The sequence below is a fragment of the Hemiscyllium ocellatum genome, chromosome X (genome assembly GCF_020745735.1).
Source record: "Hemiscyllium ocellatum isolate sHemOce1 chromosome X, sHemOce1.pat.X.cur, whole genome shotgun sequence".
NCBI lineage: Eukaryota > Metazoa > Chordata > Chondrichthyes > Orectolobiformes > Hemiscylliidae > Hemiscyllium > Hemiscyllium ocellatum.
The window spans coordinates 11,615,602-11,642,726 of NC_083453.1; the positions used below are offsets into that span (position 1 = coordinate 11,615,602).

At 43.9% G+C, this 27,125-nt stretch overlaps 1 protein-coding gene across 1 annotated transcript in view; it reads left to right on the forward strand.

Annotated features, from left to right (window-relative positions):
- The window catches only part of LOC132805730 (bromodomain adjacent to zinc finger domain protein 2B-like), a 124,787-nt gene that overhangs the window by 25,061 nt on the left and 72,601 nt on the right, over positions 1 to 27,125 (forward strand). The window contains exon 2 of the mRNA XM_060820951.1: positions 22,111 to 22,701. Coding sequence (XP_060676934.1) covers positions 22,113 to 22,701 — 589 coding nt within the window. The 5' untranslated portion in view covers positions 22,111 to 22,112. The remainder of the gene's footprint in view (positions 1 to 22,110; positions 22,702 to 27,125) is intronic.

The following is a 27,125-nucleotide window of genomic DNA, read 5'->3' on the forward strand; positions in this document are numbered from 1 at the left end:
ACTCGCAACTCTTGCCCTTTGGGTGAAAGTAGTTCCTCTTGATTTTAGCTCTTACCCCAACTTCCTTATTTAACTTCCGTTTAATGTTGTTGAATCCTGTCATGGAAAAGATTGCCAGAAGTCATCCGTAGTTTTGAAAACTTCAATTAGAATTTTTTTTTGTTCACCGGATGTGGGTGTCATTAGTTAGGCCAGCATTTATTGTCCATTCCTAACTGCTTTTGAGAGGATGATATTGAGCCACCTTGTTGCCTGGCCGCAGTTTGTGTGGTGCAGGGACACTCACACTGTCGTTATGGAGGGAATTTCAGGATTTTGACCCAGTGACATTGAAGGAATGGAAATGTAGTTCCAGGTTTGCTCGCACACACTTGCAGTTGGTGGTGTTCCCACGTACCTGCTGCCCTTGTCCTCTTAGGTAGTTGAGGTTGCAAGTTTGAAAGGTGCTGTTGAAGGAATCTTGGTGAGTTGCTGCAGGTGGTACTGTGTCTCAGTGGTGAAGAGAATGAATTTTGAAGGTGGTGGATGTGGTGCCAGTCAACTGGACTGCTTTGTCCTGGATGGCATTAAGCTGCTTGAGTGGTGTTGAGGCTGCACCCATTCAGGCAAGTGAGGAGTATTCCATCACACTCCTGACTTGTATCTTGTAGCTGGTGAACAAGCTGAGAGTCAGGAGGTAAGTTACTCACTGCTGAGATCTTAGCCTGTGACCTGCTTATGGAGCCACAACAGTTACATGGCCAGTTTAGTTCAGTTTCTGGTCAATGGTAACCCTTAGGATATTGATTGTGGCGGTTTTAGTGACAGTAATACCATTGAACACCACAGCAAAGTGGTTCATTCTGCTCTCACCTTTTCCCAATTTATTAATTTCCTCGAATAATCATTGCTGTTGCATGTGTTCTTTCTGTGGTTGGTTGGTTGCATCAATAGCAATGGATTCAGCTATTGCGAAGCTATTGAATGTTCTGGATGTAGGTTTGCCCGCTGAGCTGGAAGGTTCCAGCTACATCCAGAACCTCCACCTGAGCTACAAATCTTCTCAAAACTCGTTATTGAATGCCATATGTACCCCAAGAAATGTCCACACATAGGTGCAGACTTCCCAAAGACTTTTGCAGATCATGGTGGTCTTTTTAAATCAATATTTATTACTCTCAAGTATTTACTGCCAGATACCATATATCCAAAGGCCTTCCCCTGGGTATCCCATGTATGTATTTGAAACAGGCAGGATCTTATGACTAATGTAGAACACCAATGCAATTTTGAGAGACAGTTTTGTTGCAGGTGGGGGTGTTCCAACAGTGCTGCAAGCTGTATGCTCAGTCGGTTTCATTGGATGCTAAAGCTGAGATGGCCTGGCAGGTTTGTGGAACCAGGCAGAGTGGGTTTGCACAAGCAAACTGTGAGCTGCTGTTATTGTTGTATGGATGCTGGTGAAGACATGAATGATGGAGGAAGACTAGTATTGCTGTAACAGAGCCATTTGGCAGTGGAGGAAGGAAGAAAGTGAGAGGGTTGGTGGTGAGGGAAATTGTCTGGATGAAATACCTTGAAAGGAGGCAGTCCCTGTTCATTGAAAAGAGAGGTCCGAGGATTGTGTCAACATTATTATATCTCCAAGTTATAAACAGGTTTAAGATAGAAGTCTGAAAACCTCAGAGACCAAAAGACTGGCTAATCCACCAGGTTTATCAGGGGAGTAGTTGAGTCACATAAGAGTAGTTGTCCACAATTGGAAAGATGATATGTATAGGTATGTGAAGAGATAAAGCTTAATGAAGATAAATGTAGGTCTCTTCTATGTCATTTACTGTTGCGGTCTCCTCTACACTGGGGAGACAGGATGCCTATTTGCAGAATACTTCATAGAACATTCTGCTTCTCTGGGACACACGCACGAAGCAGCCCTATGGCCGAACACTTTAACTCCCCCCTTCCGCTCCACTAAGGATGTGCAGGTCCTGGGCCTCCTCCATCGCCAAACTCCAACTACCTGATGCCTGGAGGAAAGATACCTCATCTTTCGCCTTGGGACCCTCCAACCACACGTAGGTTTCATCAGTTCCCTCATTTCCCCTCCCCCACCTTATCTTGTGATCGGCATCGCCCTCGTGATTTGTCCTACCTTCCTTCCAACCATCCACTCCACCCTCCTCTCCAACCTATCGCCATTACCCCAACCTCCATCCACCTATTGCACTCTCAGCTACCTCCCCCCCCCCCCCCCCCCCCCCCCCCCCCCCACCCCCCTCCCATTTATCTCTCCACCCCCAAGGCTCCCAGCCTCATTCCTGATGAAGGGCTTTTGCCTGAAACATCGATTTTCCTGCTCCTTGGATGCTGCCTGATCCGCTGTGCTTTTCTAGCACCCCACACTCTACTCTTACAGTCAGAAACCAGGAAAGTTGTAATGGGGAACAAAGAGATGGCAGTCCAATTAAATATATACTTTGGTTTTGCCTTCTCAAATAACATCCCAAAAATGATGGAGAACAAGGGTCTAGTGAGGGGGAGGAACAGAACAAAATCAGTATCAGAAAGGAAATAATGCCAGAGAAATTGATTGGATTGAAGGCCAATAAATCCCCAGGGCCCAATAATCTATATATCCCAGAGTATTTTAGGAGGTGACCCTAGAAATAGTGGATGCATCTTCCAGAATCTATAGAATCTTGAAACAGTTCCTATGGTTTGGAGGGTAGCTAGTGCAACCCCACTATTTAAATAAGGAGATAGAGAGAAAACATGGAATTATAGGCCTGTCATTGGTAGTGGAGAAAATGATTTAATAGCAGAGCACTTGGAAACAGTGACAGGATCAGACAGAGTCAGCATGGATTTACAAAAGGGAAATCACGCTTGACAAATCTACTGGAATTTATGAGATGTGACTAGTAGAGTTGATGAGGGAGAGCCAATGGATGTGATTTACTTGGACTTTCAGAAGGCTCTTGATAAAGTACCACATATGAGATTAGCAAGTAAAATTAGAGCGCATGGGATTGGAGGTGGTGTACTGACAGAGATAGAGAACTAGTAGGAATAGTAGAAATGAACAGTAGGAATAAACGGGTCTATTTCCAAGTGACTAGTGGGGTTGCACAGAGATCAGTGCTTCGACCCTAGCATTTTACAAACTATCTTTATGATTAGATGAGAGAACTAAATGTAATATTTCCATGTTTGTAGATGACACAAAACTAGGTGAGAGGGTGAACTGTGAGGAGGATGCAGAGATTTGGACTTCAGTGTGATTTTGACAAGTTGAGTGAGTGGGCAAATAACATGGCAGAATAATGTGGATAAATGTGAGGTTATCCACTTTGGTAGCAAAAACAGGAAGGTAGATTATTCTCTGAATCATGATAGATTGGGAAAGGGAGGTGCAACGAGACTTGGGTGTCCTTGTACACCATTCACTGAAGGTAAGCATGCAAGTACAGCAGGCAGCGAGGAAGGCAAATGATATGTTGGCCTTCATAGTGAGAGGGTTCTAGTACAGCAGCAGGGATGACCTTGCTGCAACTGTACAGGACTTTTGTGAGACCATACCTGAAATATTGTGTGCAGTTTGGGTCTCCTTATCTGAGGAAGGATGTTTTGGCTATGGAGGGAGTGCAGCAAAGGTTTACCAGATTGATTCCTGGAACGGCAGGACTTACTGAATTGGTTAGGATCATATTCACTGGAGTTTAGGAGAATGAGGGGTTATCTCATAGAGACCTATAACATTCTAACAGGACTAGAGAGGGTAAACGCAGGAGAACTATGTCCCTGATGAGCAGGGAGTCCAGTACCAGGGGTCATAGTTTAAGGATCTAGGGTAGGCCATTCAGGACTGAAATGAAGAGAATTGTCTTCACCCAGAGAGTGGTGAGCCTGTGGAATTCTCTGCCAAAGGAAGAGTCGGATTTGGTTCTTAGGGCTAAATGTAGCAAAGGGTATGGGGGAGAAAGTGGGAACAGGGGACTGAATTGGATGATCAGTCGTGATCATATTGAATGGTAGAGCAGGCTCAGAGGGCTGAATGACCTACTCCTGCTCCTATTTTCTGTGTTTCTATGATAGGCCGACCCTACACGTGGCCTCATTGTCCCTGGAAGTGGAAAGTCAGGCCTGCTTTTTCTGCTCCAGGAGTGCTGAGGCTAATGGTGCTACCCTGACTTGAACATTCAAGATTTTTGACATAAGCTATCAAGTTGCTAATGGCAGGACTTGTTTAAAGTATTAACTATCTCCAGCATGTTAAAGAATCTGTTTCCAGCACCTATAATTTATAAGACACATGTTCAATCTAAATTGCTTCTCTCGCTGTCTATGGTTTTGGCAAAAATCCAGTAGTAACAGCCGTAATTAATCACTCTGTTATAGAGAGTGATGGTGTGAGCTGCAGCACGATTCTTCACCAGTTCCATTCATTCACAAGTTCAGTTGAAGGTTAGCATGATGTCACCACAGCCAGAAATCTAATTTTGTTTTTGACAAAAATCAACTTGAATAAAAAGGAAAAAAAAAATCCATCTATGCTTGGGCCAAATCCTTCGTGAGCAGGAAGGTTCCGGGTTCAAGTCACTAGTCTGTACACAATGAAGCTGGAAGAATCACAGCAGATGCTGAACCTGGCTTCACTTTAACATGGCTGGGGAGGGAAAGGATTAAAAAAAAGCAGCCAAGGTTCAGCGTCTTGATTCTGATTTCATTACCCCGAGTCTGAGTGTTTGAGTTTTGACAGGTATTCTCGAGGGCATTTTTAAGTGGAAGTGCCGACAGGATTACTGGATTTGTATGTGGTAGGTGTGATGCAGCTTGTCGTGCTGTAGTGCTCTTAATTATCAACCGTTTTGGGATGTGTCACATTCTGAGTCATCTCAGGGCTGTCTTCAGCAAGTGGGATGAAACTACCCACAGTCAGACACATCACTAATCTAAGCAAACAGCTAACACAGTGGCTCCTCCACTTCCCAGCTTCTATGTAATTTAAGGGGTGTTGTGTTTTGGAAACTCCAGGTGGGAACTTCCAGGAATATTCAGACATAGGCCCCTCCCTCACCACTCTAATGCCAAGATCTTCCTGGTGGGCATGGTTCAAATGGATATCGGGCAGTCCATCTCACAATTGAGCCATCCAAAAAAATGTCATTCTAAATTTGGGTTAGTCACGGAAACAGTCCCCTCGGTCCAACTCATCCACGCTGACCAGATATTCTACATTAATCTAGTCCCATTTGCCAGCATTTGGCCCATGTCCTTCTAAACACTTCCTAGTCACGTACCCATCTAAATGCCTTTTAAATGTTGTAATTGTACCCACCTCCACCACTTCCTCTGGCTGCTCATTCCATACAAGGACCACTCTCTGCATGAAAACATTGCCCCTTAGGTCCCTTTAAATCTTTCCCCTCTCACCTTAAACCTCAGACCTCTAGTTTTGGACTCCCCTACCTTGGGGAAAAAGACCTTGACTATTCACCTATCCACGCCCCTCATGATTTTGGGCGGCACGGTGGCACAGTGGTTAGCACTGCTGCCTCACAGCGCCAGGGACCTGGGTTCAATTCCCGTCTCAGGCGACTGACTGTGTGGAGTTTGCACGTTCTCCCCGTGTCTGCGTGGGTTTCCTCCGGGTGCTCCGGTTTCCTCCCACAGTCCAAACATGTGCGGGTCAGGTGAATTGGCCATGCTAAATTGCCCATAGTGTTAGGTAAGGGGTAAATGTAGGGGTATGGGTGGATTGCGCTTCGGCGGGTCGGTGTGGACTTGTTGGGCCGAGGGGCCTGTTTCCACACTGTAAGTAATCTAATCTAAAAAAAAACTCATCCTCCTCCCCTCCAAGGAAAATAGCTCCAGTATATTCAGCCTCTCCCTAGAGCTCAAACCCTCCAACCCTGGCAACATTCTTGCAAATCTTTTCTGAATCCTTTCAACTTTCACAACACCTTTCCTGTAGCAGGGAGACCAGAATTGAATGCAGCATTCTAAAAGTGGCCTAACCAATGTCTTATACAACCACAACATGACCTCCCAACTCCTATACTCAATGTACTGACCAATAAAGGCGAGCATACCAAACACCTCCTTCGTTACCCCGTCTACCTACAACTCCGTTTTCAAGGAGCTGTGAACCTGCACTCCAAGGTCTCTTTGTTCGGCAACACTTCCCAGGACCTTATCATTAAGTGTATAAGTCCTACCCTGATTTGTCCTACCAAATTGGACCTCACGTTTATCTAAATTAAACTTGACAAGACATTTGGGGAAGGAATATGAACAACTGCTTTATATCTGCAGATAATTTCCCATACTTTGTGAGACCCTTCACAAAACAGTGGTACCCACTTATTTGCAGTATTAGAATCTTTGTACTCCAAGCTTTAGAACCCCTGTTCTTGCTGACCTACTTAGCTCCTTGTCTTGTCCTTTTGATCTTAAAATTCACATTGTGATTTTCAAACTCCTCTGTGGCCCTTCTCCCACAATCCTCTAAGATCTCTGCTCTTTTCCAGTTCTGGCCTCCGCTGTATCCATGATTTTAGGGCCCCCAGCTCTGGAATTCCTTCCTTAAACCTCCCTCCCTCTCTCCTATTTTAAGACCCTACCTGAAAATTTCCCTCTCTAACAATAAATCCTAATGTTGCCTGGTGTCAATTTTTGCTTGATAATGCTTCTGTGAAGTAACTTGAGATATTGTACTATGTGAATGGTGCTTTATAAATCCTGGTTGTTGTTGTAGATGTCCATGAAGGTCTATTCCTGGTTCAGTTCTCAATCCAGCATTCTCCCTTGAACAAAGCAAACAGAACAGATTGTAAGAAGGCAGCCATTGCTGCAACAGAGTATACAGAAAATAATTCTAAATTGATAAGTACAGATTATAATGGGATGAAAAATTTGTCTCTGTTCCAGCTGCATTCTCCTTTTTTTTGTTAGTACCAGTTGAAGTATTTGGAGTTTTTGCTGAATCAAGATTAAACCTGTTTTAAGAAAAATGCAGTATGGAATGCTCACAGCAGTGTGTGGTTTCTGTTATCTGAGCAGTTAGTGTGTGTGTGGTGACTTGATCCGACAGGTTTTAGGACCCAGAGGACACCTCAGCTTGTTGGGATTCACTCATTTCCTCTCTTGCTGTTTTTATCCTTGAATGATCATGGCTGCAGTGAAACACGAATCATGATTCTTAGTCTCGGAGCAAAATCAAATAGATTATCTGTCATGCTTTTTGCTTCAGCTGTGTTTCAGTAAATCCCACTGTATTGTATTCCTAATCAACAGACAACGAGCTGAACAATCTTTAATCAGGACTTAGTTTCTTTGTTTTTTTTAAGTTCCAGGAATTGTTTTTGTCAAAGTGGAAAATTAATCTGTAGAGTGTATAACAACACGCTTTTGAAATATGGCTCGGAAAGAAAGGCTAACTGATGTAAATCTTTCTTTCAAGTCCTCATCTCCCAATATTCCCTCACCCCAACCCCCCACTTCCTCCATAAGCAGTACAAAGTGAAGATTTGAATCAAACTTTATTGATGCAAATGTGACAAATCATCAGATGCTCTTTGCTTTCCTCCATTATTGTTGTGACATCTTCTGCTTACAGGCCCAGTGCTGTTGTTCACTTCATTGTGTGCACCTCCCCCGCCCTATCTTATGTCTCGTTTTAGTCTTGTGTAATAACCATTTAATATGGTTCCACTGGCTGGAGAGGGGCACATTAATTATATTGTATATTTTTAACCGGTTTGTTTATTGTGTGGATTACATCCTTCTACAAACGCAGTTTCCCCTGTCAAAGAGATTTATTTTATAAATTTGGAAGCCGGGCTGGCATTCCCCACTGTCCTTGGATTGACTTTTCCTGACAGCCTAGCCCTATTTGGGAAAGAAGAATTAATATTTAAAGTGTTTTTTTTAAAAAGTGCATAATTAAACGGAAGCCATTTTGGCTTTTTGTCTCAACACAGCCTTTTAGAGGAAAGACAGACTTCAGTCATTTATTCTTTTATCAGAAAGGATTGCAGGAATTTCCATTCATTTGAGTGGGAATTCATTAGCTCGTTTGGTTTTGATTTCTTGGATTTGAAGACTTCAGCCCCCTCCTCAGTTGCTGCCCCACCATTTCTGTGCTGAAAAGGAATAGTTTTATCGGAGCTTGAAATCTTTTGGAGAAGGTGGGAAGAAGGAAATATTTTACTCCTGCTGATACCTCAGTGAGTTGGTGTACTGCCAAGTGTGCAACAGAGCCACATAACCAGAAAGGCCCATATTCGATTGCCTAGTCTCTTCTGGATTAGTTGAGCCCAGGTGAACTGATTGGTGGAATTGTCTTCAGCGTCTCTGGGTTTTGAGGGGAAGGGGGGAGAATGTTGCTTGTGGCCAGTTACAATGACAATTTGTTTGCTGTAATACAGTCTACAATTAGATAGTCTTCAAGACACCAGTCTAGGCTAAAGCATGAAGGATGGCTATTTAAGCAACTGTTCAGCTAATCAACAAAACTCCTCAGGAACTGTAACCTTATGAAATTGATGAGTTTGGGAGAGGAAAGATTGAAGAAATAAGGTTTTCAAAAGTCCGAAACTAAGCAAATTCACTTAAATACTCACTTTTGACTCTGAATGGTCTTGGCTGTGAATCTTTCTGAATCAGATTTGAAGGGTTAAATAGCAAGTATTGATGGGAATAATAAGAATAGAAAGTGCTGGAGAGACTCCGCAAATCTGACCGCATCTGTGGACAGAGAAATATTTCAAGTCCAGTGACCTTACTCATTTGGTTTAGGAGTATGTTGTGTTGAACACTTAGGACCATTCACTAAGGAGATCTGGAGTTACTGCACTGTTCAAATATATCTACTGGTGTAAGTTAAATAACATGTTTTCTGTCACAGGAAAATTGGGTGAATGAAAGTCTGCTTCATTGTTAAGTTATTAGCTCAGTGGGTAAATGCACCACAGACCAGGTGAACCTCTTTGACCTTTCGTATTGACTGTGTTGACCCAACTTAGGTAGTACATCATGGAGTTGCTACAATTTGTCTTTCGATCTCAGGATTAGGGAGAAGAAAACCAACTGTGGTATGTGCTCCAAATTGCTGTTGATGGATTGTGTGGAATTCAGCTGAAGACAAAGCTGGGCTCAGCTATCATGCATTTCATATTCAAATAGATCAAACATGAAAAATGGCCATTTGGGCAAGGCATCCAAGAATTATAGTAATCCTCACCTGGCATAAGGAGAAACGTTATAAGACTTTTCATTATTTGAAAGGGCTAAGAGTTTTGTTCTTGTCCTTAGTACGTTATATAACTAATCACAACTTGCATTTATATCAAACTGTTAATGTAGTAAAAAGTCCCAAAGCACTTCACAGGAGTGTAATCAGTCAAAACTGACACAGATCAAGCCTTTGGTCACCTGTTTTAATATCTTCCTATGTGGCTTAAAGAGGTACATTTCTTTTCTCCGATAAACATTGGAATAAAGGAGTTTTAGTTTCACCTTTATGAATGCCGATTTCTTCATTGTTCATCTAAATATGTCAGTTTAGTGTCATTTGCCTTTTGAAATCAAGCTTTGCAGTTCCCATCTGCAGAAGCAAATGTAACTTGAACCCTCCCTCAATGCTACCTGTTGGGAATTGCTACAGTGTTAGCAGGCAGTTGAACTTCCAAAATGGGTTGTTGCTCACTGGGCCTACCAGAAGGTAATCCCAGTGTGTTAGCTAATCTCAGATCAGGGGGCTTTTGGAAGAGGGTTCCTGTTCCTGATGCTATCCAGTGATTAGTGTTAGAATGTGGGTACATGTAACCATTCTTAATCTCAAGTGCCTAATGTATGGTCCTTTTTTTGAGGTCCCCTCCAAGACCATTACCGGTTTTAAGTCAATTAGGTTCACTCTACGTAACATCAAGAAATAATGCAAAGACTACAGCTCCCAATAGTATTCTGACTGTAGTGCTGAAGATTAATACCAACAAGGCAAGACTCTGGAATGTGAGAGAAAACAGTGTACTTGACTGACTGTAACCACAGTCAAGGACACACCATCCAGAACAAAGCAACTTGCTTGATTAGGAGATCATCCATTCCTTCCATCACCAGCATATCATGGCTGTAGTGTGTGCCACCCTACAGGATGCACTGTAGCAACTTGCCACAGTTTGACAGCACCTCATTAACTCATGACCCTCATCACTTGGAAGATGGCATGGGAGCACTGCTATCTGCAATTTCCACTGCTCAACATCATCCTAACTTAGTGAAAAAAAAAGCAATCTAATTCTGTTATGGAGTCAAAAAATCCTGTAACTTCCTCCCTTACACTGCATAGACAGCAGGGATTCAGGCAGGTTCATGTCACCTTCTTAAAGGCAGTTGGAGGACAAGCAAAAAATATTGGCCTTGCCAGCAAGGCCTATATCTCAACAATGGATATTTTAAAGCCCTCAATAACGAGGAATGCCTGGCCCCCTGAGTAAAATCCCAGGTGAGATTCTTTGAAACCCAGAATAGTTCTGGTATATTAAGGCATAATTGGAAATATTGGACTAGTGTTTGAACGGGACAAACCAGTCATACAAACACCGGTGGTTCTGTCAGTTTGCTAGTGATCGCTCTGGGAGTTTTGATTCCCACAGACTATGTAGAGTAATTATCATTTACGGTAAAATATAGATTAGGAAATTACATACTGTGTTTCCAGCTGTGTGAAATTGGCTTGGTGAATTGTAGTTAGTCACAACCCTTTGTTGCATGATGATCGCATTAATACCCGAGGCCCTATTGTGATCACTACCCTTATTAAGCTGCATGAAAAGACAGGTCGGTGGAGGGTTTTCTTGTTATTTTGCTCCTCTCCTCTTTTTTCCTGTCCCAGAGGCTTGGAGTCTGTTGGGGGCATAGTTTTCTCGGCACTGGTCACCCCTTGATTCATCAACTACATGTTAACCTCAACAAAAAGTGTCAGTGGTCTTTTCGGGGGGTCTAAATTGTTACCAACGATCCAAAAGCCACACAGATATACCTCTACCTTGAATATCATCCTGTGATCAGGAGCAGGGACCCTGGCTGAGTCTCCATTCGCTCTGACGTGGATCTTCGGAAATAATTGATTCATCACTTTATCCCCTTTGCATTTGGTCCATTAGGACAGAAAAGTTGAATTATCTATTTACAGACAAATAAGATCAATAACAATGGGGATGCTGTGAGGGGGACAGGGAGAACAAAGTACAGTATTGGTCACTAACTAAAGAAGGGAGATTGTAACATCTGACCTAAAGGAACTGAGGCTGTAAATCTGCCAATTTAAACTCTCTCTCTTTCCCCCCCCGCCCCTTTATGCCACTGAATTGGCACTGGTGACATTGGTATGAGGTGTCCCCTAGGAATGGCAGCATGGTAGCTCAGTGGTTAGCACTGCTGCCTCACAGCGTCAGGGGCCAGGGTTCAATTCCAGCCTCAGGGTGACTGTGTGTGTGGAGTTTGCACATTCTCCCTGCGTCTGAGTTGCTTTCCTTCACGTGCTCCGGTTTCCTCCCACAGTCCAAGGATGTGCAGGTTGGGTGAATTGGCCATGCTAAGTTGCCCATTGTGTTTAGGGATGTGTAGGTTAGGTGCATTAGTTAGGGGGAAATGTAGAGTAATAGGGCAACGGGTCTGGGTGGGTTATCTTTGGAGAGTCGGTGTGGACTTGTTGGGCTAAAGGGTCTGTTTCCATACTGGAGGGCTTCTAATTCCAATTCAACTTCGTTGTCAGGTTTGAGTAGCACTGAGGTTTGGAGGTGGTGCAGGGGTTGATTGCAGGCACTGGTTGGTAGCAATGTTGGAATCCTACATGAGAATCTCCCAGTTCAACACTCAGCCTTAAGTGATTGCCATTCTTCACCAAATGACAAACTGTATCAGTCAGGTTGCACAAACTGCCTTAACTATCAGTAAGAGCCTAATGCCTCAAATGTGTCCTCAGCAGTGGCACTGAAGTTACTTGGTGTACTGGTGCAAAACATTTTTGGAAAAGTGCCATTTAACCCAGTATGTTTTAATTGATGATCCATCCCACTCCGATTTTGTCATCTTCTCAAATCACTCCCACCTTTTACTGTCAGGTCTCCAACCTTGTTGTAATATTTAACTCAAAAATCCTCTCAGGTTCCATCCACAGACAGAACCTAGAACTGGACTGTGGGGTTTGATTTTGCACGGGTGAAGCAGACGCAAAGATATCGCCCACGTTGTGCTGAAATTCCAGTGACGACATTGGCCAGAGATGGGAGCACAAACCAAGGTGGCTCGAGTTTAGGAGGAGGATGCTGTCTGCAAAGGCTCTTCAAACGTATTCACCCCAGAAAGTCAACACTCAATAATGAGACGTGGGTTTTGAGTGGTGATGAGGTTTTGCTGAATGGCACCAGTTAGAAACTGAGGGGACAGCGTGTTTTGGTTGTTGTTTAGTTGAGGGAGCCTGAAAGCCAGGATGCTCCACTTAATGTATTGGTCATATCACAGGATATGAAACTGGGGTGGAAAGGAGAAAATAGAGGAAGATTACCCTAAAATCCCCAGAGAGAGAAGACATCAGAGCAGGAATAGACCATTTGGTTGCTTGAATTTGCTCCTCCATTCAATAAAATCAGGATTGATCTGATTGTGGTCTTCCTGTTGGCTCTAACCCTTGACTCCCTTGTAGAACAAAGATCTGTCTAACTCTGCCTTGAATACATTCCATGTACCAGACCTCACTTCTCCCTCGGGTAGAGAACTCCAAAGATTAATGACTTTCTGAGGGAATAAATCCTGCTCTATCACCATCTGAAATGAGAGACCCTATGTTCTGAAACTCATTTCCCTAGTTGATTTGATTTGATTCATTTATTGTCACGTACATTTTGTTATAAGTGAAGAGTGATGTATAGTGTCACCACTCTCTGGCGCCATCTTAAAACACAGAAAAGTGAACCAAATGTAGACTACAAAGACAGAAAAATAAAGTAATAAAGAAAAAGTGTTCGACTTTTAAAGGCCTTCTTGTTCAGTGTTCTGCCGTGGGCTTGTGACCAGGCCCCACCACTGCTGCTGGAATGAAAGTCACTCTCCACTGACGCCATCACCACTGAGTCCTTGCCAATGCAGGTGCTGCTGGGTAATGCACCAGCCCAACTTGACTCCGCTGCCACCGTGAGTCTGCTTTGGGCCCACCTTGCCAACGTTGCCAGGCCCAACCTTGCCTCTGCTGCTGACTCTGTGAATCTGCACTGGAGACAGACTGCCAGCACCCCAAACTCCCCTCTGCTGCAGCAGCAAGAAGTCAGTGCGAGGACTGCCTTGTCCTTGCAGAAACTGCCAGGAGCCCAAAATACGTTCCCCCTCAAGAGGAAACATACAACATATGAAATAGGACCAGATGCAGACCATTCAGCCCCTCAAGCCTGTTCTGTCATCCAATAAGACCATGGCCGACTTGTTTATTGCTGAAGCCCATGTTCCCATCACCCTGATAACCCATGATTCCTCTGTCTAACATGAATCTATCCACTTCTGTGTTTAAAAAAATTCAATGACCCTGACTCGACCACTTTTTGAGGCAGAGTTCCAAATTGCACAGCCCTCAAAGAGAATAAGATTCTCCTCATCTCTGAAAGGGTGACCCGTAATTTTAAACCAGAGCTCCCTTGTTCCGGACTGCCCCACAAGAGGAACATCATGATCATGTCCACCCTGTTAACACTAACCAGGGTCTTATACACACCATTCAAATCAGCTCTTACTGTTCTAAACTCCAGGGGAAACAAGTGCAGTCTGTCCAACCATCCTCATAGGACAACCCACTTATTTCAGGGATTAATCCAGTAAACCCTGCCCTGTATCGCCCCCACAGGACTTACATGCTTCCTGAAAGAAGGGGAACTGAACTGCACAGAATATTCGTGATGTCATCTCATTGTTGCCTTGTATAACTGAAACATTACATCCTTATTTTTATATTCAGTTTCTCTTGTAAGAAGACTTAGCATCTCATTAGCTTTCTTGATTATATGATGTACTTGCTTACTAACCTTGTGTGACTCATGCACCAGACACCTCAATACGTCTGCACCTCAGAATTCTGCAATCATTCGCCATTTCAATACCACTCTGCTCTTATTTTATTCTTCCTGCAAAAGTGAACAACTTCACATTCTCCCATACTATATTCCACGTGACAGATCTTTGCCCACTCAGTCAACCTGTATCCACCTGCGATTTTCTTATGTTCTCTTCATACATATCTTCCTCACTATCTTGGTGTCATCTGTGAATTTAGCTACCATGTCTTCGCTCCCTTCATTCAGGTCATTAATATAAATTTAAAAAAGTTGAGACTGGCGCAGCACAGACCCCTGCAGGCCTCCACTTGTTACATCCTTCCAATCAAAGATCCATTTATGCATCCACTCTGTTTTCTTCCCTCCATGCTAATATGCCACCCCCTACATCATGAGCTTTTTTGTAATATCCTTTGATGCATCACCTTATCAAATACTATATTTGGACTTCCAGAAAGTATGTCTGCAGGCTTCTATGTATGTTACTGACAGAGCTATTACATATAGAGGCAGGAGTAGGCAGTTTGGACCTTTTGAGCTTGCTCTGTCATTCAATGTGATCATGACTCATCATCCAACACAGTGCCCTGTTCCTGCTTTCTCCCCATATGCTTGGGGTAGGGGGAGTCCAGAACTAGAGGGTATTGGTTTAGGGTGAGAGGGTAAAGATATAAAAGAGACCTAAGGGGCAACCTTTTCACACAGAGGGTGGTACGTGTATGGAATGCAAAGCCAGAGGAAGTGGTGGAGGCTGGTACAATTGCAACATTTAAAAGGCATCTGGATGGGTATATGAATAGGAAGGGTTTGGAGGGATATGGGCCAGGTCCTGGCAGGTGGGACTAGCTTGGGTTGGGATATCTGGTCGGCATGGACAAGTTGGACAAAAGGGTCTGTTTCCGTGCTGTACATCTCTATGACTAAATATATCTGTCTCCTTCTTGAAAACATGCAATATTTTGGCCTGAACAGCCTCTGTAGTGAGGACAGAACCAAAATGTTTGTTCATTTCATTCCCCATTTCCTTATTATCTCCTCATAACTCCCCATTCTAACTTCTGAGAAGACCAACACATGTTTTACCTGTTTTGGCCTCAACCGCTTTCTATGCAGAGAATTCCACAGGCTCCCCCATCTCTGGGGAAGAGATTTCTCCTCATCTCAGTCCTAGAAGACCTGTCCTGTATCCTTAGACTATGAATCTCTGGTTCTGGACTTCCCAGCCATCAAGAAGATCCTTCCCTGCATCACTCCTGTCTAATCCTGTTCGAATTTTATAGGATTCTATAAGATCCCCCTGAACATTCTTTGAAACTCCAGTGAATACAGTCCTAACTGATCCAGACACTCCCTGTGCATCACTCCTGCAGCCCAGGAATCAGTCTGGTAAACGTTCCTTGCCTTCCTCCATAGCCAGCAAATCCTCCCTCAGATAAGGAGACCAAAACTGTGCACACATACTCCCAGGTGTGGTACAGGGCCATTAAAGCTAGCTACCCCTGGTCCTGCACTCAAATCCTCTTGCTATGAAGGCCATTTACCACCTTTACCACCTACTGTACCTGCAGGCTTACTTTGAGCAACTGGTGTATGAGGACACCCAGGTCTTATTGCACCTCCCCCTTTCCCAATCTGTCAATATTCAAAGAATAATATGCCTTCCTGTTTTTGCGCAATAATCTCACATTTATCCAGATTATACTGCATCTGCAATATGTTTGCCCACTTACTTGTTGAGATCACACTTAAACGTCTCTGTATCCTCCTCACAGCTCATCCTCCCAGGCATCTTTGTGTCACCTGCAAACTTGGAGAGTTCTCTCATTAATATATATTGAAAAGCTGGAGTCCAAGTACTGACCCCTGTAGTAGCCCACCAGCCACTGCCTGCCACTTGGAAAAAAGACCCATTTATTCCTTCTCTCTGTTTTAAACTTTCTGCTTCAATGAACTCCAATAAATTGGTTAAAAATGATTTTTCTTTTCTTAAGTTTTATGCTTTCCTGAACTTGTTTAGTTAACCATGGATAATGAGTCTCCCTTTTAGAATTTTCCTTCATAGAAGGAAAAGTAACATAAAGTTGCTATAGTCCTCCCAGACCAAAAGACTGTTCTCTCTCATTTGAGAGAGACAACTCACCAGGCCTCAGGCAAGGGGAGAAGCTGAGAAGGAGTGATCTTCGCGGTAACCTCAGCCAGTGCGGGAATTAAACCCATGCTGCTCTGTATTGTAAAACAGCCGTCCAGCCAAATGAGCTAACTGATGCCTGCATTGTGTTGATCTGTCTTGTAGCTTGGTATGCCACTTCACTTCAGCTAGCTCAGCTCACACGGTGGCACAGTAGTTAGCACTGCTGCCTCACAGTGCCAGAGACCCAGGTTCAATTCCCACCTCAGGCGACTGGCTGTGTGGAGTTTGCACGTTCTCCCCGTGTCTGCGTGGGTTTCCTCCGGGTGCTCTGGTTTCCTCCCACAGTCCAAAGATGTGCAGGTCAGGTGAATTGGCCATGCTAAATTGCCCGTAGTGTTAGATAAGGACTAAATGTAGGGGTATGGGTGGGTTGCGCTTCGGCGGGTCGGTGTGGACTTGTTGGGCCGAAGGGCCTGTTCCACACTGTAAATAATCTAAGTAATCTAATCTAAATATAGTTGCCCTTATTTAGGTTTAAAGTACGAGTCTTAGCCCCAATCTTTTCCTTTTCAAACAGAATGTGAAATTACATCATATTATGGTCACTACTACCTAGGGGTACCTTAACTCTGAGTCACGTTACACATTACCAAGTCTAGTGTAACCTGCTCCCTGGTCAGTTCCAAAATGTGCTGCTGTAAACCTCAAAAGCATTCTATGAACTTCTCCTCCAAGCTACAACTGCCAGCCTGATCGTTCCAGTATAGGTGTAGCTTCTATGTATGATCATTGCCATCCCATTATCACCAGCGTTGAATATTTCTTCTTGTATACTTTGTCCCACATTGTGGTTGCTGTTTGACGGTCCCATGAGTATACTGCTGTATACTCCCATGAGTGATTTCTTTCATCATCAACTCATCTCCGCCACAGCCATTTCTATATCCTGACCTCCTGAACCAATGTCATCTCTAACTATTGCACTAATACGATCATTGATTAACAACATTACCCTTGCTTTTCCTTAACTTCCTTTTTGTATTGAATATCATGAACCCCTTAATATTCAGGACCAAATTCTTGTCACCATGAAGCCAGAACTTCATAACAGCTATCAGATTGAATACATTTACTTCCATTTCTTTATTTTATATGATTGCGGTTGCGTATTCCAATACAGAGCCTTTAGTTTTGACTTTTTGTTATCTTTATAACATCTAATCCTGGTGTATTCCTAGGTTTTCTTCTCTTTGACCCTTCTTACCATCTTCTGACCCTTACTTCCCGTATTACTACTTTCATCTCTTATCATGTTTCTAACCTTTGATATGCAATATCATTTGATCCCTTGCCCCACCATTTATTTCAGAACCCTTTCTACCTCCCTAGTTATGCAGTTCACAGGAACTCTGGACTTGGCACAGTTCAGGTGTAGACTAACCCAATGGTACAGCCCTGCTTTCCCCAGTATTGGTGCCAGGAGCCCACAAACTGAAACCCACTTCTTTCACATCAGTCTTTGAATCACATATTCATCTCGCTAGCATTATGTACCCTATGCTGATTTGGAACATATGAACAGAAATAGGCCATTCAGCCCCTTGAGCCTGTTCTGCCATTCAGTGAGATCATGGCTGATCTGTGGTCTAACTCCATATACCTGCCTTTGGTCCATATCCCTTGATATCTTTTGCTCAGCAAACATTTATCGGTCTCCGATTTAAAATTAGCAATTGATGCAGGTGGCTCAGTTATTTAATCCAGAGATTATAACCTTTATTATAACCATACTCTTTGTTCTGCTTTCTAATTTAGAGATTATCTCCACATACACTCTGTGCAGAACGCCTTTGCTAATTCTACCAATGTTGTTGGTAGCTACATGGGCCATGACCTCTGAAACTGTCCCCCTCTCACTACAAGTTCCTCTCCAGCCCTCAGCTGATGACCCAAACCCTGGTAATCGGCAGGCCTTCTGGACTCTTGCTCTTTGCTGCAGAGAATGGTGATCATCACCCTCATTATACTATTCCCCCACTACTATTACTAATGCACTTGTTAGTACTCCACCCACCTATACCATGGTGCCATTGTCAGTTTGCATATCCAGCCTCCAACTCCCACTCTCATCCACACAGACTGGATCACAGTGGCATCCAGGGGCTCCTACATGCTGCAGCCTTGACACATCGCCAGAACTCTATTCTAAATTAGTTTAATTATATAATTACATTATTCATTGCTTATGGTGCCTTTTATATACTTTATAAACTTTACCACTAATATGTACACTATATTAAAATTTAAGAACATGAAATACCTTAACCATTTCCAGAGACTCTCCTTCTGATGTAGAGCAAGAACCAGTTCTAATCTACTACAATTAGTGGGCGGCACGGTGGCACAGTGGTTAGCACTGCTGCCTCACAGCGCCTGTAGACCCGGGTTCAATTCCCGACTCAGGCGACTGACTGTGTGGAGTTTGCACGTTCTCCCCGTGTCTGCGTGGGTTTCCTCCGGGTGCTCCGGTTTCCTCCCACAGTCCAAAGATGTGCAGGTCAGGTGAATTGGCCAAGCTAAATTGCCCGTAGTGTTAGGTAAGGGGTAAATGTAGGGGTATGGGTGGGTTGCGCTTCGGTGGGTCGGTGTGGACTTGTTGGGCCGAAGGGCCTGTTTCCACACTGTAAGTCTAATCTAAAATTACTTTAGCGTTGTCTTGACTAACTGCCTCAGAGTTCTCAACTCAGCTGCTCCTCTCAGTGGTGCTGACTTTCTGCTTTGGGATCCTCAGTTTTCCATCCTCTCCGCATCTATCTTGTGCAGCTCCCTCAGAATCTTACGTTCCAGTCAACTCTTAATCTCCTAAACTCCCAGTGAGTAGAGGCCCAACCTGCTCAACCTTTCCTCCTAAGACAAGTCCCTTCACCCCAGGAATCATCCGAGTAAATCTTCTCTGAACTGCTGCACAGGTGTTGTCATATTCATAGGAAAGATGGTCATGACATTTGTTGTTTGCAGTCACAGGTGCCTTGTGAGATTCAACGATGCCTCGAAAAAATCACTGTAAAAGATCATTAATGAACCTCCCTGACATCAGACTGTCATTCATGCTACCCTACATATCGTGAGGGAGTATCATGTGACAGAAAGGGGACATGCGACTGGAAAATCTTTCTTTTCACTCTGATACTTGGAAATACGCTCTGTAGCACAGATGCACCTGAAGTCTCCATTTTGTTTTTTTTTAAAGTTTTCAGATATGGAGGTCAATGATCAGCTCCATTCTGCCTGCTGCATGTCGACACCCGCTGCCTCAGTCCTTAAGCCTTCACCCTATCAGGAAGATAGCTTGCACACTAATGGGATCACAATGAACTCGACACAGTTAGGCAGAGGTAAGGGCAGAGCCTGGGCTGGAAGTTGTCATTCGTGCCCTGCACAGCATTGGTGTGGAACTCCTATAGAGAGTGGGCTAGGAAAAAGCTCCCCGCTCCCAACCCTGCCCAAGCTCTGTCACATGATAGCTCCTTATCAGTTTGCTTCTTGCAATCCTTCCTTCAGTTTTAAGCGATTATGAAACCAGAAATTGAGTCAATACACACACATTATTAGTTCTACTGCTAAAGGTTAACTTCAATCAGGTTTTATTAGTTTGCTTAATTTGATATTGTTTGTCCTTTCGTTTTGCTCCCTTCCAGACCTGAAGGAGTTGCTTAATGCTGAAGGTATAGATTCAACACACACTGGCTGCCCTCCTGTGCCTTGGATCTCTCTCTTTTTTTTCTCTCTCACACACAGATGCGCGTGCACGCACGCACATGATCACACACACACACACACACACACACACACACACACACACACACACACACACACACACACACATATCTACTGGCTACTGACAGGATTTTGGGCAGAATTTCCTCCTCCCTAGCCCAGGATGCTGTGGGTAATTTCACTGTTTCTCCTGCTTTTATGGACTTGACTTGGGGTTCCTTGCTGTTTTCGTGGTGAGGGCATGAGTAAAAGCAAAGAACAGCTTATAGGAGGGAGCTTGAGTGGTGTAATAGATCAGTTTGAATCTGCTCAGAATGAAGTATTCTCTGCCAGCTACTGTGGAGCAATAGCAGGAGAAAATAATAGCAGAGCTGCACAAGATAGATGCTGAGAGGACGGGGAAACTGAGGAAATGTAATGTGTAAATTGGGCCAGTTTGCAAGTATGTTTTTGAATATGAGTCTTGTGCAAATATGTTCAATGGTGTATATCTTAGGCTCTGTTCCCCTCACACTCAACTAGAAAATGAGGGCACAGAATAAAGCAAACTGATTCAACAATCTGCAGCCCTTTTCGAGACATGCAGACCCAATTGAGGTTAACAGTTCTTCCTCCTGGTTCCTCATTCTTGAAAAAGAAAAGTCTAAAGAGGAATGACATCCACAGTCACAGCATGTACGGCGGGTTTCTGAACAATGAAATGAAATTTTCAGCTGCCTTTGCAAATCTGAGCATACCATAGTTGCTGTTCATGGGCACACAGGGCAGGGCAGCTGGGTAGCTTCCACTTTTAAAGATGCCTTTCTCATAAGAATTGGTTTGTAACGTTTTTTTTCAGGAAAGTCGACTGACAAAATTAATTTTCACTCTGGTTCATGCAATTGACAAGATAATGTAAACCATGTAGCAATACATCACCAATGCTGTGCATTTGCAAGGAAATGAGATTAGCTTATCAGATGGTTCCCCTTTAAGAACAGTCACTGGGAGCAGATAAATCCTCAATGGTTTAAGTTGGAAAACTGAGTCACTGCTGCGATCACGAAGTGAGAATAACAGATTTGTTAAAAACATGCCTGATGAGTGTGGTATTGATTGTTGTAGTGATACATATCTCCTGCTGTGGGACCGCAACAATCTTATTTCTGCTCCTTGACCCCTTTCTCACTAAACTGCTGACCATTCCATGTTCTTGCAATATACTGCAACATTTCTGTTGTTTTTTTCACCTCCCAAATCCTTTCCCATCCTCCTCAGAACTCTGGGGGTTGGATTTTCCATGTCTGGGCTGGGTGTGTTGTCAGTGGAAGAAAGGGGCACGCATAAGTAGGGTGTGTGCCCCGCCCACCACCTTCCCACCCACCCCTGAGGTCAGCCCCATGATATGGCTGTGGAGAAGGTTCCAAATTTTCATCCTTGTATTTGAATTCCTTCATGGCTTTCCTGTCCCTATCTCTGTAACCTCCTGCAGTACGACAGTGCCCTTCACACCACAGGATTTTCCGTTCCACCAGCTGTGCCCACTTGTGCACTCTTTTCCCCCTTGCCCCGCCATTAATGGCTGTACTTTCCAGAACCATACTCTGAAATTGTCTCCCAACATGTCTCAGACTCTCCACCTCCCTCTCTGGTGTCGCCTTAAAACCCTTCCCTCCTGATATCTCCTCAGTGGCTTGTCATCCAATTTACTCCGACTATTCTGCTGTGGAACACCTCAGTATACATTCCTTTTGAATCTGTTACACAATTGCAGATTTTTGTTGTAATCTGTCAATGCTGATGACTGCTGCCTGCATCCAAATCACTAGAAATCATAAAGAGTTGAGGGAGAATTCCGATCAAGTGCTAATTTGTTTCAGGTTCTTTCTGTCTCCTGATTTCATCAGCAAAAGTGAACTTTTTTTTAATTGACTTAAAGTAGTTCCTATATTTGAACAGGTCAGGAATTGAAAATTATATTTAGATGTTAAGCAAGAAAGCAAATTTTGATTCTTGACATTAAAACCAATGTGCGTTACAGCATATGTTATATAATTACGACACATTGGTGCTGTCCATTGACAGGTTAGAGATGTCAAATTCTCAATTCATAATATACTTTCTTTCTCTGTGTTTCAGCTATGAACGGTGAATTGAACGTCAATGGTGTAACTGTTGACTCAGGAGCGAGTACATCAGAGGCCTTCGCTCCAGCCGCTTCATCCCTTGTGATGAGAGACTCCCACCCTAACTCAATGAGCGGGTATGACTTTTTCTGGGACTGCGGACAATACCAGTCTACAAGTGTGGACAAACTCAAAGAAAAGGTGATGCTGCCCCAGCTGCCTTCTCAAGGTCAACATCAGTCAAATGGTCCGTTCGAAACTGCTATTAAAGAAGTCCCAACTGAGCCTTCTGCAATGCCGAAAAACCTGAAGCTGTGTGATGACAGGACTCACAATTCTACTGGTTTGCATTTTGATCCTTACAGCTTATGTTCGACTCCGAAAATTCACTTTGATATGGTGCAAGAGCCATCATCTTTCTCCCCAAACCATGAGCTCACCAGGACTATGTCTGAAGAAGTTCACTCCTTCACGTACCCTTATGATCACCAGTATGAACACTGTAACTCTCAGCCAGACATAGTAGACCTCGAGGATGCTGACCTGGACCTCTTCTGCAGCAAAGATTATGAACAAGTTGTGGAGCTGGAGGATAAAGAGTCAGGTACAGTTTATATGGATGTAAAAATAGAGGAAAATTACTTGACATTATATTAGATTAGATTCCCTACAGTATGGAAACAGGCCATTTGGCCCAACAAGTCCATACCGCAGGCATGGGGAGGGGGGAGAATGTGCAAACTCCACACAGACGGTCACCCGAGGCGGGAATCGAACCCAGGTCCGTGGCACTGTGAGCCAGCACTGCTAACCCACTAAGCTACCGTGCCACCCCATTGTGAACAGACAACTCAGGGCAAAACCAAAAGTAACCCGTTCATATTGACTTCATCTGCTCCTAGTTGTGTTGGGTGGGAAATGCACTAGGCCATGCAGACTAGGAGGAACCATTGACGGTATTCTTTCATATTTGAGTCATTTAGACAAGGCTGCTCATACCTAGAGACTGTCTCCTTCTGGCTGTTTGGAAAATTTGATGTGTTAAACTCAATTCTTTGCCGCAAAAACATAGGGGCTCATGTGTCTGATCCAAGGTAGCCAGTCATTGAGAGTTAAAGAAGGGTGACATAGCACCCTCTGTGCTGTATTTTGTAAGAATTGAAGGACATTGTTCTTATAAATGAATTTGCAATTTAGGTTTCATTTTCAAATGTCTGTGTAATGCTTAAATGGATAAATTAACTCACAGCACCAGGGACCAGGATTCGATTCCACCCTCTGGTAACTGTCTGTGTCGAGTTTGCACATTCTCCCTGTGTCTGCATGGGTTTCCTCTGGGTGCTCCGGTTTCCTCCCACAGTCCAAAGATCTGCAGGTTATGGTGGATTGGTCATGCTAAATTGCCTTGCAGTGTCCAGGGACGTGTAGGTTAGGTGGATTAGCCATGGGAAATGCGGGATTATCGGGGCGGGGGGATGGAATTGGATCTGGGTGGGGTTGTCTTTAGAGAATCAGTGCAGCCTCGATGAGCTGAATGGCCTGTGTTTGCGCTGTAGGATTCCATGAAAACTCCGAAGCAAAATTCAGTACCTGTAGCTTCTTGGTTAATCTCCCTGTGCCCCTTGCCAGTGTTTAATTAACAGCAAACATAGGTTTTATGATCTCAAAAGGAACTGAAGAATACTGCTACAAAAGCAAAAGACTGCAGAGGCTGCAAATCCTCAGCAGGTCGGGTGCGATCTTTGGAGGGCAATGACATTTCAGGTAGGTTCATATCACTTTGTTCAGCGATGTTACTATACATCACTGGAGCAGATGGGACTTGAACCTGGGCTTCCTGACAGTGGCATTACTGCTGTGCCACATGAACCCAACAATGGCATTTCAAGAGAAATAATTTACTGTTTTTCACCTAATATAATCTCCTTATCCTTGTAAAACAGACCATCCTTCAACTTGCCCTGATCTGAGATGGTTTTCCAGTATGTGTATGATGTCAGACTTGTCCTTAACAGCTGACATGCAGATGACTGTCACCTTTTTAAAGAAGTTTTAGTCTGTCTCTACTGTAATGATGGGTACGTCAGGTTCCAAGTGATCGATGGTGATAGGGGCCTCTCTAGTTAGGGGTACAGACATTTCTGCGGCCAACAGCAAGACACCAGAGTGGTGGGTTGCCTCCCTGGTGCCAGGGTCAAGGGTGTCTCGGAGAGGGTGCAGAATATTTTCAGAGGGGAGGGGGACCAGCACGTGGTCATGTTGGTGCCAATGACATAGAAAGGGAAGGAAATGAGGCTCTGAAGGGAGAATAAAGGAGACTAGGTAGGAGATTAAAAAGTAGGTCCTCCAAGATAGTAATATCTGGATTACTCCCGGTGCTATGAGCGAGTGAGGGTAGGACTAGGAGGATAGAGCAGATGAATGTGTGGCTGAGGAGTTGGTGCAGAGGGCAGGCATTCTTGGATCATTGGAATCTCTTCTCGGGTAGAAGTGATCTGTATAAGGACAGGCTGCACCTGAATTGGATGGGGATCAATATCCTGGCAGGGAGATTTGCCAGTGCTACTCAGGAGGCTTTAAACCAGTACGATGGGGTGTGTGTGTTTGAGGGGGAGGCGGGAGTTGGGACCGGGACCGGGACCGGGACCCAAAGAAGTAGTGAGAAAAGAGATCAGTCTGAGACTGGTACAGTTGAGAAGAGGAGCAAGTTAAATTATCAAGATAGGCAAGAGCAAGGCAGAGAACAAGGTAAGATTGATAAATTAAACTGCATTTATTTCAATGCAAGAGGCCTGATGGGTAAGGCAGATGAACTCAGGGCACGGTTGGGAATATAAGACTGGGATATCGCAACTTTCACAGACCTGTGGCTCAGGAAAGGGCAGGACTGGCAGCTTAATGTTCCAGGGTATAGATGCTGTAGGAAGGATAGATAGGGGGACAGGGGTGGCGGGAGTGGCATTTTTGGTTAGGGATAACATTACAGGTGTACTTAGGGGAGAATAGTCCAAGGAATACGTCCTCTGAAGTTACTTGGGTGGAACTGAGAAATGAGAAAGAGTGATCACCTTATTGGGATTGTACTATAGGCCCCCCAGTAGTCAACAGGAAATTGAGAAGCAAATTTTTAAGGCGATCTCAGCTATCTTTAAGAATGATAGAGTTGTAATGGTAGGGGATTTTAATTTTCCAAACAGACTGGGACTGCCATAGTGTTAAGGGCTTGGATGGAGAGGAATTTATTAATTGTGTACAAGAAAATTTTCTGATTCAGTGTGTGGATGTACCTACTAGAGAAGGTGCAAAACTTGATCTACTCTTGGGAAATAAGGCAGGTCAAGTGACTGAGGTATCAGTGGGGGAGCATTTTGGGGCCAGTGATCATAATCCTATTAATTTTAAGATAGTGATAGAAAAGGGTAGACCAGATCTAAAAGTTGAAGTTCTAAATCGGAGTAAAGTCAATTTTGATGGTATTAAACAGAAATGTTCAAAAGTTGATTGAGAGGGGCTATTCACAGGTAAGGGGGTAGTTGGAAAGTGGGAGGCCTTTAAAAATGAGATAACGAGAATCCAGAGACAGTATGTTCCATTAGACAATAGGTGCAGGAGTAGGCCATTCAGCCCTTTGAGCCTGCACTGCCATTCAATATGATCATGGCTGATCATTCCTAATTAGTATCCTCTTCCTGCCTTATCTCCATAACCCTTGATTCCACTATCAGTGGAAGGGAAAGGCTGGTAGGTGTAGCGAATGCTGGATGACGAGAGAAATTGAGGTTTTGGTTAAGAAAAAAAAAGGCAGGTAGAGACAGCTGGGATCAAGTGAATCTCTAGGGGGGTATTAGGGTAGTTGGAGTACAATCAGGAGGGCAAAAAGGGGACATGAGATAGCTTTGGCAAATAGTGCTAAGGAGACTCCAAAGAGATTCTACAAATACATTAAAGGCAAAAGAGTAACTAGGGAGAATAGGGCCTCTCAAAGATCAGCAATGCAGCCTATGTGTGGAACCACAGGAGATGGGTGCAATACTAATTGAGAATGTCATCTCAGTGTTTACTGTAGAGAAGGATGTGGAAGCGAGAGGACTTAGATAAATAAATAGTGATATCTTAAAAAGTGTCCATATTACAGTGGAGGAGGTACTGGGATAAAGGTGACAAATCCCTGGGACCTGATCAGGTGTGCCCTCGAACTCTGTGGGAAGCTAGGGAAGTGATTGCTGGATATTTGTATCATCGATAGTCACAGGTGAAGTGCTGGAAGACTGGAGGGTGGCTAACGTGGTGCCACTGTTTAGGAAAGGTGGTAAGGAAAAGCCAGGGAACTATAGACCGGTGAGCCTGACGTCGGTAGTGGGCAAGTTGTTGGAGGAAATCCTGAGGGACAGGATTTACATATCCTTGGAGAGGCAAGGACTACTTAGGAATAATCAATATGGCTTTGTGGGTGGGAAATCATGTCTTGCAAACTTGATTAAGTCTTTTGAGAAAGTGACAAAAAAGATTGAAGGCAGAGCGGTAGACATGATCTATATGGACCTCAATAAGGTGTTCAACAAGGTTCCACGTGGTAGCCTGGTTAGCAAGGTTACATCGCATGGAATACAGGGAGAACTAGCCATTTGGATACAAAATTGGCTTGAAGGTAGGAGACAGAGGGTGGCGGTGGAGGGTTTATTTTTCAGACTGAAGGCCTGTGACCAGTGGAATGCCACAAGGATCAATGCTGGGTCCACTGCTGTTAATCATTTATATAAATGATCCGGATATGAACATAGGAGGTATAATTAGTAAGTTTGCAGATGACCCCAAAATTGGAGGTGTAGTGGACAGCGAAGAAGGTTACCTCAGAGTACAACAGGATCTTTATCAAATGGGCCAATGGGCTGAGGAGTGGCAGATGGAGTTTAATTTAGATAAATGTGAGGTGCTGCATTTTGGAAAGGCAAATCATGGCAGGACTTATACACTTAATGGTAAGGTCCAGGGGAGGGGGTTACCAAACAAAGAGACCTTAGGATGCGG